General features: G+C 32.8%; 1 protein-coding gene across 1 annotated transcript; it reads right to left on the bottom strand.

Annotated features, from left to right (window-relative positions):
* Positions 1 to 12,172: 12,172 nt before the first annotated feature.
* LOC129759121 (uncharacterized) lies at positions 12,173 to 14,482 on the bottom strand. Its single transcript, XM_055756537.1, has 3 exons — positions 13,962 to 14,482; positions 13,746 to 13,899; positions 12,173 to 13,684 (listed from the first exon to the last, which is right to left on the bottom strand). Exons 1-3 carry the CDS (start codon positions 13,962 to 13,964, stop codon positions 13,320 to 13,322), a joined length of 522 nt encoding a protein of 173 aa, XP_055612512.1. The 5' UTR covers positions 13,965 to 14,482; the 3' UTR covers positions 12,173 to 13,319.
* Positions 14,483 to 15,517: the final 1,035 nt, after the last annotated feature.

The following is a 15,517-nucleotide window of genomic DNA, read 5'->3' as shown; positions in this document are numbered from 1 at the left end:
ATTCCTCGCATCCTTTTAGCATTTTTTTCTTGATTGATCGAAGATATTTCAATATCTTTCCTTTTCCTCTGAAGTAGAAACTGGTTTCTTTGTTGTTCTTGATCTTTATATGATTGATCATCGTTTACAATAGGATAAGCATCATCATCAATAGCTTCTGTATGATTCAAAGTTTCTCTCTGTCGATATTCTTCACTGTAACAATTTTGATTTGTTTGTATATCTTTCAAAATTGTTGCGTTTGGTATATTAGAAAAACTGACATCTGATTTCATTCTTTGATCATTTATAACGGAAGCGAGTTTTTTAATTTTCTTTTGCTTATCGTGTAAACGACGTTTGTACGCTTTGTATTGCGACGAATATTTTTTGGTGCGAGACATGTTTTAAAGCTGAAATAAAAAATTTGAAAAAGTTTCCAATTTTAATTTGTTCATAAAAATTCAATCATAACTTTAAATAAATTTAATTAAATAGTAAAAAATAAGGCATTCGTAATTTATTGATTGTTTCGGAACAAAATTTAAAAAATAATTTCGAAATTTACATCCCTTTCGCTCTGAAGGTCTTATTTTAACCAAATATTAGATATCAATCGATAATGTCAATAGAATTTGTTCATGGCTTATGATATACATAGCTCAGTTGGCAAGTCAGTTGCTTCCTGAGCCGATGTCCGTGTGTTCAAGCCAAAGAGTAAACATCGATCAGAGTTGTACCGGATAAGTTTTTCGCCAATTGCATCGTTGAAATAAGTCGCGAGTTCATAAAGATGTTAAAACGACTATAATCAAAACAAAAAAATTTTTTTTTTGATAATACTATGAATGAATAAAATTGAGATTTGAAATATACTCCTCAAAATTTATAAGCGTTTTTCTCGTTTCGTGATGAAAGCTCACGCGAGAATGTTGTTTCAAAACAACAATATACAATAGTGTTCATGCAGATCTCGCCTGAGCTTCTATTATTTCGTATGAAACTTCTTGAGAATTCATAAAAAAAACTGCTTCAAAAGTTATCAAAAGAACTTAAAGATTTGTATTTTACATATACAATATGTTGTCCAGGTTACAAATATTCAAAATGTGAAGGAGTGCGTCTAGTTAATGTCAGTTTTTGTATTTTATCGTTATAAAACTTTTTTGTTTACATTTTGTTTCATTCGATGTAATGAGAGCTCACACAAGATATAATGGTTACATATTGTTGAAGCCACACGTAAAAAATGAAATTATTTCAATATTATTCAGCTCATAAAATATTACCACTGAATCCTGATTCGCTTGTAATCCGGAAGGATCGACTGCACTTTCATCCCTCTGACACCAAATAACTACTTACAAGTTTTGGCTTAGCTCATATCAATTTTTAAAGTACCTAGCTATTTTGAAAACAAAATCAACTTCTTAAATTTTTTCATTTGATCAATTTAGAAGTTTTCGGGAGGGTCAATCTTTCCACCGCTTTGTATGCAATACAATAGAGTTGGGTTGCCAGACTGAATTTTGAGTAGCTATTAATAAAGCTTCTCTATTCCCGCAAGCGAAAGCTTTTTACTTGTAATTAAACACGCGTATTGAAATTTTCAATGAATCTAATTAGAATACACGATTTGGAATGCGAAACCAATCATTTGAATTAGACAAATTGGAATTGGAATTCTATTGGACAAAAAGCAATAAAAACAGAATCTGTAGTCTGAAATACTCATGACCTTGTAATATATCATTTATAAATTTAGATTCTTATTCTAAATCTGAATCTGGATTAGGATGTCTTAGTTTGAGAAAATGAACACTCTGAATCTAGAACCTGAAATTTATTAATATTATATCCATTAAAACCTGAAATTGAATTCATGAATATGAATTTCAAATCTAAAATCGGAATTCGAATCATTTGAATATGGGACTAAATGATGATTTTTGAATTTAAACTGTGATTCTGGATTGTCAGTCTGTATCTAATTCGAATTCTATTTAGATGCAGAATTTTGAATTCCAAATGTGAATTGTTAATATGAATAGTGAGTTTTATTCTGAATATGAATTCTGTGTTTGGATTCTGGATCCGTTTCAAAGTGTTCAAATAAGCAAACATTTGCAGAAAACAAAATCGACATTATTCTGAATCTGGATTATGAATCTGAATCTGAGTTCTGAAATAGAATTTTCAATTTAAATTCTGATTCTAAATTGTGAACCTAAATCGATATTCTCAATCCCGAACCTAAATTTCAAATGAATCTGAAATCTAAGCTTGTGTTAAATCTAGATCTAAATTCAGAATTTCAATTCTGTATATAAATCATAAATATGAATCTAATTATGAATCAATGTACTCAAGCTCATATACATTTTAAAATTAGCAAATCTGAAAACGAAATCTACGACGTGTTCGTAAATTGATTTTTTGGGTGATGCGTCGATATTTTTGGTAGATGTCTTATTACCTTCCAATGCTGTTGCATAGAATGTGTTTAAATTATGAACGCCAGCATCGGTAGAAAAAAAAAACCCTTTATCGACAGCACAATTTTCTTATTAGGTGATGATTGCGAGCAATCCTAATGTTCAGGTATAGTTTCCCTAATCATAAGATGAATACACCATCAAATACGGTAAATAAGTTCAATCAAACATCAGTATTTATTGTGGAACCGTAGAAAAAGTTAAAATTTTAAAGCCTTAAATGTGTAGCCCTGTATATAAATTCAAGATTTATTCATCCTTTAAAGAAAAATGATGAAACGCAGACGAGAAATAAACTTATAGTTAATGAGACTCATTTATCACTAATTTGATGTTAGCAATCTGCTAACTAGCTTCAAGAATTTACATTAAAAGATTTTGACCAAGCTGAATAGAACAAAATCTATTCATTATTTATGAGCACGGATACCTCAATGAAAAAAATATGAGCATGGTTATGGTAAAGTGTGCGTATTGGTTTTCATATGGTGTCTAACGGTTTCTATTACCTTTCCTGGAAACTTGTTGATTGGTGTTGTGCTAAATTTCACAACAAATATGTGGCAAGGTTTCGTGCTGATGGTGATCGGCCATGTTCGGAGAGAATTTTTGGTCTTGTGGAACATTGTGTTTTTTGATCAGGAAGCAGTCTGAAAATAGCCTTAGCTAAATATGCTTTTAGTTGAACGTTTGGCAAACGATCTTCTTGTTCCCATGCATAGGAATATCCACTTGTTTCCTTTCGTTTTTGTCCAAGGCTGTCTCGTTGTAGCTTCAAAGTGCCTTTGTGTCTGCGACCGTAAATTTGTTTCCTTTAGTGAGAAAAGGGTATAAATTTCACATCCCTAGATAGGCTCAAACTTATGGTTTCGCTTACCGGTAATGATGTTGAATTAAGTTCTCGTTCCATATTGTGCCTCGAGTCTGATAGATATTAGTTCCCAGTCATCATACGATCAGAAGAATACCTGATTTTGGACTTATGAAGATATTGCGACCGAAACTTTTCTATTTTTCTCGATGTAAATAATTATAACAAACACATTCACTCTGAACTGCAAATACCCGACTACGGTTAATTGGAATGCATTATTTTACTGACAGCATGCTGTCAGCTATAGATGTTGCAAATAGTGATGCCACAAAAATAAAATTAACTGAGTATTGTGCATTCTGAAAACAATAATTCGCTCAAACTTGTAGGACACGTAGTCGTTGAACATGATTTTTAGGAAAAGTAGAAAAAACAATGAAAAGAGAAATGTTTACAAAAGAGTTGGCTTTTATGTATTAATCTTTTGATTTCCTTTGCTTGGAATATAGTCTTTATTTGCAGTCATTACGCAGTTCAAAAGTAAAAATAAGAAATAAGAAAAATGTTTGCATGTCGTTATATAATTTTGCAAAGGGTGAAACATAAATTCATGAAACTAAATTGTACTTTTTTCAGATTTTTTAATAGAGTAGAGGGAGAATGTAAGGGTTGGATTTGATATCAGTGCATACATCAGTTAGTGTTCGTCTATAGCACATTCGTTAGCCCCTCGTCAAGCTTTCACGCATACACTCATAAGACATCAGGTTCCGTCGTTAGCGAACACGAGCAATGGCAAGTCGACAAAAAACGGTCCGTTCGGATTCAACGGAGTTGTCGTTCGAACGGAGGTTTCCTCTTGGGGACAGTTGAGTGGATTTTACACAGACTAAGGCTGATGTCATGCTGGGGCGACAAGCAGCGCAACACGTTCACACGACAGGGTGCTGATGCCAGGGTGTTTTGTAGCGCGACAAGTAGGAAATCCAATCTTGTTTTTCTCGGTTTGAAGCAGTGATTTCGGGTTTTAAGCACAATAGTTCGAAGATCCGTCCGAATTTGTGTGATAAACTAAATAATATCTTAATCGACGAGAAAATTTTCTTAAATTCTTAGTTCCCGCAAAAAAAACAAAGAATTTTGTCGGTTGAAATTTCGGAATTTTCGGAATTTTCGCTATCCGGATCATTATTTGATGAGTTTTTAATGGTTCTCGAAAGAAAGAAGACTATTCCAAGCATTATCCAACCAATGTATAGAAGTGATGATTTGTAGTGAATTTTGAAAGCACCATGGCGCGTTAGCATGACATACCAATGCGTTGCATTCCTTTTTAATTGGAACCTAGAACGCAAAGCGATGATTGTAGCCTCAGCCTAAGGGGAGGAGCAGCGGTGGCAAGCTAAGGTCATACAGTTGGCACAGGGGCAAACGTGCATCATTCACCCCAACGTAATAGGCGATGGAAGCGCTGACGAATTTAGGTGATGGTTTTGCATTAGTGCAAGTAGGATGCAGCTAATATTTAACCCAACTTTTGACAGTTCAAAAAGGGTTTTTCTCATATACCCATATACCATTTACATGTGTACTCATAATAAGACAACATATTGCGTAAGTGATCACTGTACATTATCAGGTTACTGCCCGCAACATTGCCGACTTACGCGAGCATGATATCTGTCCGAAACATTATAAATCCGGACTGCAAAGCTTGATTTGGACTTGCGAGCCGTACAAAGTAACTTCTCTATTCCCGCAAGCGAAAGCTTTTTACTTGTAATTAAACACGCGTATTGAAATTTTCAATGAATCTAATTAGAATACACGATTTGGAATGCGAAACCAATCATTTGAATTAGACAAATTGGAATTGGAATTCTATTGGACAAAAAGCAATAAAAACAGAATCTGTAGTCTGAAATACTCATGACCTTGTAATATATCATTTATAAATTTAGATTCTTATTCTAAATCTGAATCTGGATTAGGATGTCTTAGTTTGAAAAAACGAACACTCTGAATCTAGAAACTGAAATTTGTTAATATTATATCCATTAAAACCTGAAAATGAATTCATAAATATTAATTCCAAATCTAAAATCGGAAATTGAATCATGCATTTGAATATGGGACTGAATGATGATTTTTGAATTTTAACTGCGATTCTGGATTGTCACTCTGCATCTAATTTGAATTCTATTTAGATGCAGAATTTTGAATTCCAAATGTGAATTGTTAATATGAATAGTGAGTTTTATTCTGCATATGAATTCTGTGTTTGGATTCTGGATCCGTTTCAAAGTGTTAATCTGAATCTGGATTATTTTTTTTTTTGTTTCGATTATAGTCGTTTTACCATCTTTGTGGCATTCGCGACTTTATCAACGTTCCAGTTGGCGGACAGTTATTGAAAAACTTATCCGGTACAACTGTGTTCGATATTTACTCTTGGGCTCGAACTCACGGACATCCGCTCAGGAAGCAACAGACTTGCCAACTGAGCTATATCACAAGCCCTGAATCTGGATTATGAATCTGAATCTGAGTACTGAAATAGAATTTTCAATATAAATTATGATTCTTAATTATGAACCTGAATCGATATTCTGAATCCCGAACCTAAATTTCAAATGAATCTGAAATCTGAATCTAAGCTTGTGTGAAATCTAGATCTAAATTCAGAATTACAATTCTGTATATAAATCATAAATATGAATTTAATTTTGAATCTACGTATGTACTGAATCTAAATTCTTAATCTGCAAACACACATTGTTTCCAAGAAGAATTACTTCATTACCTCTTTTCGTTTCGCCTCGTTTTTTGGCTTATTGAAGATTATAAAAAAAAAATAAAATAGTTGGCTTTTAATTTAGATATTTAATGTCGGAATATTAAAACAGATTGCTGCAAACAATCATGATAAAACGAATCAAAAAATTCGTCGGAACAAATTTGAAGAATAAATATATTGGTTGATTGAAAAAGAATTATAGATTTTCACTTACTTCCGAATGTTAGGATTGTTTCAATTTAGAGTTTGTCATTAAGAACCCGCTATGTTACGAGAAAATTGAAATTGAAAATGATTTGTCTACACATCAACTCCACATGGAGTTGAAATTAAAAGTCGCTGTAAACATCCGTTATTGTCGGAATCCATTTACGAACACGTCGCTAAAAATTTTCACTTGACCAGTTTCTAACAGCGCCCTCCTCCACCCCTGATGACAGTGGACAATCAAAGCCCCGTTTATGAGAAATAAATTTTTGAAAGGTCGATGTTACATGGCTAAAATATGCGTTTGCACTTACCCCTGTATTGTTCGCACCACGGTGTGAATTATCAACCGTGAATATTATTCTCACTTCTTTAAATTTTCCACTAAAATAACTGTTTCCACTCGACTACAATTCCAAACACTCACCTTTCAACGAAAAAACGGTTGAAAATGTTTTCTTCTAGACAAAAAATGCCAAACAAAAACCCACTTCTCACACGCTCCTTTTTAAGTACCCAAAATTAAGTTTGACCAACAATCAAAACGTTGTTCGATTCTAAGAACTTAAACTTGAGCACATATCCGATAGTGAGTTCATTTTTCGTTCGCTCTGGGTAACCTATGGAGTGGAGACAGCGAGAATAGAGTATCAATGATTCTAACATAGAGTTCAATGATCGGTGAAATATATTATATTATTATATCCCGCAAGAATAACTTCATTACCTCTTTTTGTTTCGCCTCGTTTTTTGGTTCATTGAAGATTATAAAAAAAATTAAATAGTTGGCTTTTAATTTAGATATTTAATGTCGGAATATTAAAACAGATTGCTGCAAACAATCATGATAAAACGAATCAAAAAATTCGTCGGAACAAATTTGAAGAATAAATATATTGGTTGATTGAAAAAGAATTATAGATTTTCACTTACTTCCGAATGTTAGGATTGTTTCAATTTAGAGTTTGTCATTAAGAACCCGCTATGTTACGAGAAAATTGAAATTGAAAATGATTTGTCTACACATCAACTCCACATGGAGTTGAAATTAAAAGTCGCTGTAAACATCCGTTATTGTCGGAATCCATTTACGAACACGTCGCTAAAAATTTTCTCTTGATCAGTTTCTAACAGCGCCCTCCTCCACCCCTGATGACAGTGGACAGTCGAAGCCCCGTTTATGAGAAATAAATTTTTGAAAGGTCGATGTTACATGGCTAAAATATGCGTTTGCACTTACCCCTGTATTGTTCGCACCACGGTGTGAATTATCAACCGTGAATATTATTCTCACTTCTTTAAATTTTCCACTAAAATAACTGTTTCCACTCGACTACAATTCCAAACACTCACCTTTCAACGAAAAAACGGTTGAAAATGTTTTCTTCTAGACAAAAAAAGCCAAACAAAAACCCACTTCTCACACGCTCCTTTTTAAGTACCCAAAATTAAGTTTGACCAACAATCAAAACGTTGTTCGATTCTAAGAACTTAAACTTGAGCACATATCCGATAGTGAGTTCATTTTTCGTTCGCTCTAGGTAACCTATGGAGTGGAGACAGCGAGAATAGAGTATCAATGAATCTAACATAGAGTTCAATGATCAGTGAAATATATTTTCAAAATCAATTAAGAACATGTATATTAAATTAATGATTACAATATAAAAAAACGGCCTCCAACCATTTGTTTCAATCAATTCAACGTTTGCTATGGGAACAAACGTTTGAGTGAAGACAGCGAGAATAGAGAATCAATGATCCTAACACAGAGTCCAATGATCGGTAAAATATATTTTCAAAATCAATTAAGAACATTGATATAAAATTCATGATTACAATATAAACAAAGTGTTCAAATAAGCAAACATTTCCAGAAAACAAAATCGACATTATTCTGAATCTGGATTATGAATCTGAATCTGAGTTCTGAAATAGAATTTTCAATTTAAATTCTAATACTAAATTATGAACCTAAATCGATGTTCTCAATCCCGAACCTAAATTTCAATGAATCTGAAATCTGAATCTAAGTTTGTGTTAAATCTAGATCTAAATTCAGAATTTCAATTCTGTATATAAATCATAAATATTAATCTAATTATGAATCAATGTACTGAATCCAAATTCTGTATCTGCAAACACACATTGTTTTCAAGAAGAATTACTTCATCACCTCCTTTTGTTTCGCCTCATTTTTTGGCTTTTGAAAATTATAAAAAACAAAATAGTCAGCTTTATATTTAGATATTTAATGTCTTTTTTAAATGAAGAGTTTATCACTCAGCTAATCAGCACTTCCGATATTTAAGGTTGGAATATAAAACAAATAGCTCCTAACAATCATGATAAAAAGAATCAAAATATTCGTCAGTACAAATTCAAAGAATAAATATATTAGTTGATTGTAAAAGAATTATAGATTTTCCCTTACTTCCGAATGTTGGGATTACAATACAGAGTTTATCGTCAAGGACCCGCTTTGTTACGAGAAAATTGAAATTGAAAATGATACACATCGACTCCACATAGGAGTTGAAATTAATAGTCGCTATAAACATCCGTTATCCGGAATCGTATCTTTTTCGCAACATTTTTGAAAAATATTTTACAATATTATTCAAATATACTCTTCATTTTTAGGGCTCTTCTATTTTAAAGATATAAGATCATAATGTCATAGAAACGGGATAATACAAGATATTCCAGAATTCAATCATTCAAAATTTTTCAATTTGTTTACAATTATGTTATTATTTAAGTGAAAATTATAATTATTTAAAAAATAGTTTGTCCTATAAAAAAATTTGAATCTTAATTTCTTAAATTCATTTAGGATTTACTACGTTCGAAATACTTAAATCATTACTCAGAATTCATAAATCTACCATTAATTTATTACTTTGTATCATGTGTATCCAAATATAATTTATAGACTGTAAGAAAGGCTACAATCCACTGTTAATAAAATAAAATAAGCAAACATTTCCAGAAAACAAAATCGACATTATTCTGAATCTATCCATCTATCCATGCATCTAAGCTTGTGTGAAATCTAGATCTAAATTCAGAATAACAATTCTGTATATCAATCATAAATATTAATCTAATTTTGAATCAACATATGTACTGAATCTAAATTCTGAATCTTCAAACACACATTGATTTCTAGAAGAATTACTTCCACACCTCTTTTTGTTTCGCCTCGTTTTGTTGGCTTTTTGAAAATTTTAAAAAACAACATAGTTGGCTTTTAATTTGAATATTTGATGTCGGAACATAAAAACAGATAGCTCCAAACAATCATGATAAAACAAATTAAAAAATTAGTCAGAACAAATTTCAAGAATAAATATATTGGTTGATTGAAAAAGAATTAAAGATTTTCATTTACTTCCGAATGTTAGGATTGTTTCAATAAAGAGTTTGTCGTCAAGAACCCGTTATGTTATGAGAAAATTGAAATTGAAAATGATACAAATCAACTCCACATAGGAGTTGAAATTAAAAGTCGCTGTAAACATAATTTTCACTTGACCAGTTTCTAACAGCGCCCTCCTCCACCCCTGATGACAGGGGACAATCGAAGCCCCGTTTACAAGAAATAAATTTTTGAAAGGTCAATGTTTCATAGCTAAAATATGCGTTTGCACTTACCTCCTGTATTATTCGCACTTGTCCCACTGTGTATTATCAACCGTGAATATTATTCTCACTACTTTATATTTTCCAAAAAATTACTCTTTCCACTCGAATTTTGGAATTGTAATCGTATTCACTCACCTTTCAACGAAAAAGCGGTTGAAAATATTTTTTTCTAGACAAAAAATGCCAAACAAAAACCCACTTCTCACACGCTCCTTTTTTAGTACCCAAAATTAAGTTTGACCAACATTCAAAACGTTGTTCGATTCTAAGAACTTAAACTTGAGTTATCATTTTCCTCCTTTGTGTTGTTGAACTGAAAGCACATAGCGAGTTAATTTTTCGTTCGCTTTGGATAACCTATGGAGTGTACACAGAAAGAACGGAGTATCAATGATTCTAACACAGAGTCCTATGATCAGTTAAATATATATTCAAAATCAATTAGAAACATGATTTTTTAATTACAGATTACAATATAAAAAAAAGGTCCCCAGCCATATGTTTCAAAGAATTCTGATTTCTCTGGGTAACCTATGGAGTGAAGACAGCGATAATAGAGTATCAATGATTCTAACACAGAGTCCAATGATCGGTAAAATATATTTTCAAATCGATCAAGAACATGAATATAAAATTGAAGATTACAATGTAAAAAAAGGTATCTAACCATGAATTTCAAATAATTTAACGTTTGCTCTGGGATCAAACGTTGTAGTGAAGACAGCAAGAACAGAGTATCAATGATTCTAACATAGAGTCCAATGATCAGTTAAATATATATTCAAAATCAATTAGAAACATGATTTTTTAATTACAGATTACAATATAAAAAAAAAGTCCCCAGCCATATGTTTCAAATAATTCAACGATTTCTCTGGGTAACCTATGGAGTGAAGACAGCGATAATACAGTATCAATGATTCTAACACAGAGTCCAATGATCGGTAAAATATATTTTCAAATCGATCAAGAACATGAATATAAAATTGAAGATTACAATGTAAAAAAAGGTATCTAACCATGTGTTTCAAATAATTCAACGTTTGCTCTGGGATCAAACGTTGTAGTGAAGAGAGCAAGAACAGAGTATCAATGATTCTAACATAGAGTCCAATGATCAGTTAAATATATATTCAAAATCAATTAGAAACATGATTTTTTAATTACAGATTACAATATAAAAAAAAGGTCCCCAGCCATATGTTTCAAAGAATTCAACGAATTCTCTGGGTAACCTATGGAGTGAAGACAGCGATAATAGAGTATCAATGATTCTAACACAGAGTCCAATGATCGGTAAAATATATTTTCAAATCGATCGAGAACATGAATATAAAATTGAAGATTACAATGTAAAAAAAGGTATCTAACCATGAATTTCAAATAATTTAACGTTTGCTCTGGGATCAAACGTTGTAGTGAAGACAGCAAGAACAGAGTATCAATGATTCTAACATAGAGTCCAATGATCAGTTAAATATATATTCAAAATCAATTAGAAACATGATTTTTTAATTACAGATTACAATATAAAAAAAAAGTCCCCAGCCATATGTTTCAAATAATTCAACGATTTCTCTGGGTAACCTATGGAGTGAAGACAGCGATAATACAGTATCAATGATTCTAACACAGAGTCCAATGATCGGTAAAATATATTTTCAAATCGATCAAGAACATGAATATAAAATTGAAGATTACAATGTAAAAAAAGGTATCTAACCATGTGTTTCAAATAATTCAACGTTTGCTCTGGGATCAAACGTTGTAGTGAACACAGCGAGAACAGAGTATCAATGATTCTAACATAGAGTCCAATGATCAGTTAAATATATATTCAAAATCAATTAGAAACATGATTTTTTAATTACAGATTACAATATAAAAAAAAGGTCCCCAGCCATATGTTTCAAAGAATTCAACGAATTCTCTGGGTAACCTATGGAGTGAAGACAGCGATAATAGAGTATCAATGATTCTAACACAGAGTCCAACACGTTTGCTCTGGGATCAAACGTTGTAGTGAACACAGCGAGAACAGAGTATCAATGATTCTAACATAGAGTCCAATGATCAGTTAAATATATATTCAAAATCAATTAGAAACATGATTTTTTAATTACAGATTACAATATAAAAAAAGGTCCCCAGCCATATGTTTCAAATAATTTAACGATTTCTCTGGGTAACCTATGGAGCGAAGACAGCGAGAATAAAGTATCAATGATGCTAACATAGAGTCCAATGATCGGTAAAATATATTTTCAAAATCAATCAAGAACATGAATATAAAATTGAAGATTACAATATAAAAACCCGATTTGATACACTTAACAGTGGATTAGAATTTTCGGTTGTGCGAATTTCAATCGAAAGACAGTCATTACGAAAATAAATGTATCGCAATCGAACCTAGATTGCTGTCTCGAGTGATTTTGAATGTTACTGCTATCACTCTTCCTGATGGACTTCGGGATTCGTTTGGATAAAAAAGAAAGCAGGATAGCAGGATTTCGAGTTGGACGATGCAAAGCAATCTGTGCTTGTATTAGTACATCAGCTGGTTTTGCGGTTAGATTTCCAGAAGAGTACGTTGCAAAGTTGATCAGGCCATCTTCATTGTCAGTGCGGGACGAGGAACTGGACTAATTTGACAATGTTATCTGCAAAACTAATTTGAGCAGAGAGACAAGGAACTCAACAGCGTAATCATTGTAGGATTATGTTGCAAGACAGTATCTTCAAAGCACAGTTTCTTTGGTCTCGGTTCTATAATCTGTTTTTATTTTAGAGAACGATCATTCTGATGCCAAAAATGTTGTTCAAATGACTGGTTTCCGACACTCGGATGCAGTGTAATTTGTCCACATAAAAATGTTGTTGTACACAAGGCATGCTGCGAAAAACAAATTTTGTATGAATAAGTACAAATTTAAAAGTCTACTAAAAACGGATACTTACAGACACACTTTATAATGTTCATTGCCACATCGAGGTCGCTTTTGTCATATGATAAATAAAGTAATTCTTTGATCATCCGACTTTGAACGTAGATAGGTCCCTGAGATGGCTCCGTCAAACTGAACTAAATGGAGTATGACCTTCAAAAGCATTTTCTTCAGCTTGTCTTCGATATTACATTTCAGGTCAGGCCAAACGAAAAAGTCCAAAACTAGGTTACATACAGTTGGCTCAGCCTGTGGGAAAAAGATATATTGTGTTATTCATATTTAAGCACGAGTTAAAAATATTTCGTTAGATCCACCTACGGAATAGAATTATTAACTTACATATCTGTTACTATCCAGAGGAATGTTCGACTGATCAACTCTTGAAAAGAAGCCTAGCAGCTTATTTTTCTAAATTTCGTCATTCACTATCAAATTACCCATCTTTCGGGAGTGATTATCCGTTGAAGTCCAATTGGCGTCCATATATAGTCTACTTCAAAATGCGTTTTGCAGGCAAGGATCAGACATTGGAACCGAGACACCATGCTCGTAGTTTTATATTCGAAAGAGTTGACGGGGCTTTCAATAGCTCGATCACTGAAGAGAATCTTCGGGAACGAATAAGCATTGAGGCCTGGAGCGTTTCTACCCGGAACATGATCGAGAGATTTTATGTTTCTCCACCGTTGCTGGGAGCGTGTTGCCATACCCGTTTTCCGAGAAGCTTCTACCAGAGGTAAACATTTAAAGGTCAACTGTAAACAAAACCGCGGAACAGTCCTCCTATCAGCTCCTAGAAAAATGATTTGATTAATAAACAGGAATGAGCATAATTATTCCACAAAGGTACTCACCACCGGGGTTTTTCGTTGACCAAAAGCTGAGCCGGCCTGAGGCAGTTCGGGACAAGGGAATTCTTATATTGGACCTTCCATGGTATCTTCCGCCCTTCACCGGAAGATTTATCTGCTGTAGCAGGAGCCGCTGAACTGCTGTTGATTTCACCTCCTAGAAAGTTAGAACAAATTTATGAATGGAAGTAAACCTGATTATTCTGAAAAAAGACTTACCATGGTGCATGTACACAGGATTTTCGCAAGAAAACTGTCGCCCACAAACAAAATTTTTCGCTACCATTTCGCGCGCGCTCATAAACATATATCTACACGATGAATTGTATATACGTAAAACAATCAAAATTTCAACCGTGTTCGTTTTGGTTTGGATTTTCATTGAATCACGAATTGCACTGTAACAATAATAATTACAATAAATTTATTGTGATACCGTGTTGCTGATATTTTTTGAAATTATGATTAGGTATTTTGAATTCACGACAAACTTTATGGTGACTTTAAAAATCATGGTGATTTCAAAAATAAAGCGCTTGATAAATATTGTGATACTACGATGATGTTTATTGTTAACATGAAAATCATTGTTCGGTTATCTTATTATAATGGTCTTTGCTATTCGGGCTGTACAATTTCTTAAATATTGATCATTAAAAAAACAAACCGATGAAAATCAATCAGAACATGAATATAAATTAAAAGAACGCAACATAAAACCATTCTTTTAATTTTAACATGAGAACTATCATCATGGTTGAAATTTTTACAAGAAAAAATCGTTCAAAAGTAACCATTTTATTTTACATTATTAATTTAGTAACCATATAAAATGGTTAATAAAAAATAAGCGTGTGAGAAAAATTGAGATGGTTTGTTTCGTCCGCCCGCACGCGTCCCTCCATCGTCATCGAAACATCGAAGTAACAATCGCTTTCGTACCATGCGATGTTGGCCACAACTACTCATGACTGATTCTTATTAAAACGGGGTTGTACCCCTTGGTGAAAACCATATACAAATTTAACCATTTGGAGCTTTGCTCCAATTTTTTGAAATGGTTCGGCTGTTCGGCTTAAAGCTGATCCAGTAACAATTTATAAAATATAAAAACAACTTCCTAATGTTTGTATTCTTTCTACATGGTTATTTTTAAGGCAGCAATTCTGAGTGGGAGTGAAAGGTGTCGTTCCTCACTTGAACGCATCGTTTGGGTAAGGTAGTAGCGCGCCCATCGTGTAAATGACGTCATGTATAATTTGACGTCATATACACGATAATCTTCATTTTAGTGATTGCTGGTTGTAGCTAGCAAGCCAAATTGGCACGTTTTTTGGAGTGAAGATTTGATGATAATTACTATGAAAATTTATTTTTCAAACTATTTTGTTTTTTTTTCTTTCTTTTATACATTGAAGAGGGAAAAAAAACAAAATTTTTAAGACGAAAATCATTTTTATTGCACTTCCCAGTTTCGCAAAAACGTGTGGACAATGTTTACTAAAAATCACACATGCACACACAAATACACTGACATCGTCTGAACTCGTCGAGCTGATTCGATAGGTACCTATAAAGGTATATCTAAGACCCATAATTAAGGATCTCCCAAATCGACCGATAACTATACCTTTCTGTAAGAAAGGCAAAAACATAGGAATTTGTAGAAAACAATTTTCTTCAACGATTGCACCCATTTTTAACACAATTTGTACGTGGAATACATAGAAAATCAGCGATTCGCTTAGGTGGCGCATAATAGAACATGTTCCCCT

This window comes from Uranotaenia lowii, unplaced genomic scaffold (genome assembly GCF_029784155.1).
Source record: "Uranotaenia lowii strain MFRU-FL unplaced genomic scaffold, ASM2978415v1 HiC_scaffold_1088, whole genome shotgun sequence".
In the NCBI taxonomy this organism is placed as follows: domain Eukaryota; kingdom Metazoa; phylum Arthropoda; class Insecta; order Diptera; family Culicidae; genus Uranotaenia; species Uranotaenia lowii.
The sequence above is the reverse complement of the archived record's forward strand: the minus strand, read 5'-3'. Positions and strand labels throughout refer to the sequence as shown.

Bases quoted from the DNA above. Each gene is read 5' to 3' on its own strand.
- LOC129759121 (XM_055756537.1), bottom strand. The intron at 13,685-13,745 runs GTGAGTACCTTT...TCATTTTTCTAG, and splicing joins GTCAACGAAAAACCCCGGTG to GAGCTGATAGGAGGACTGTT.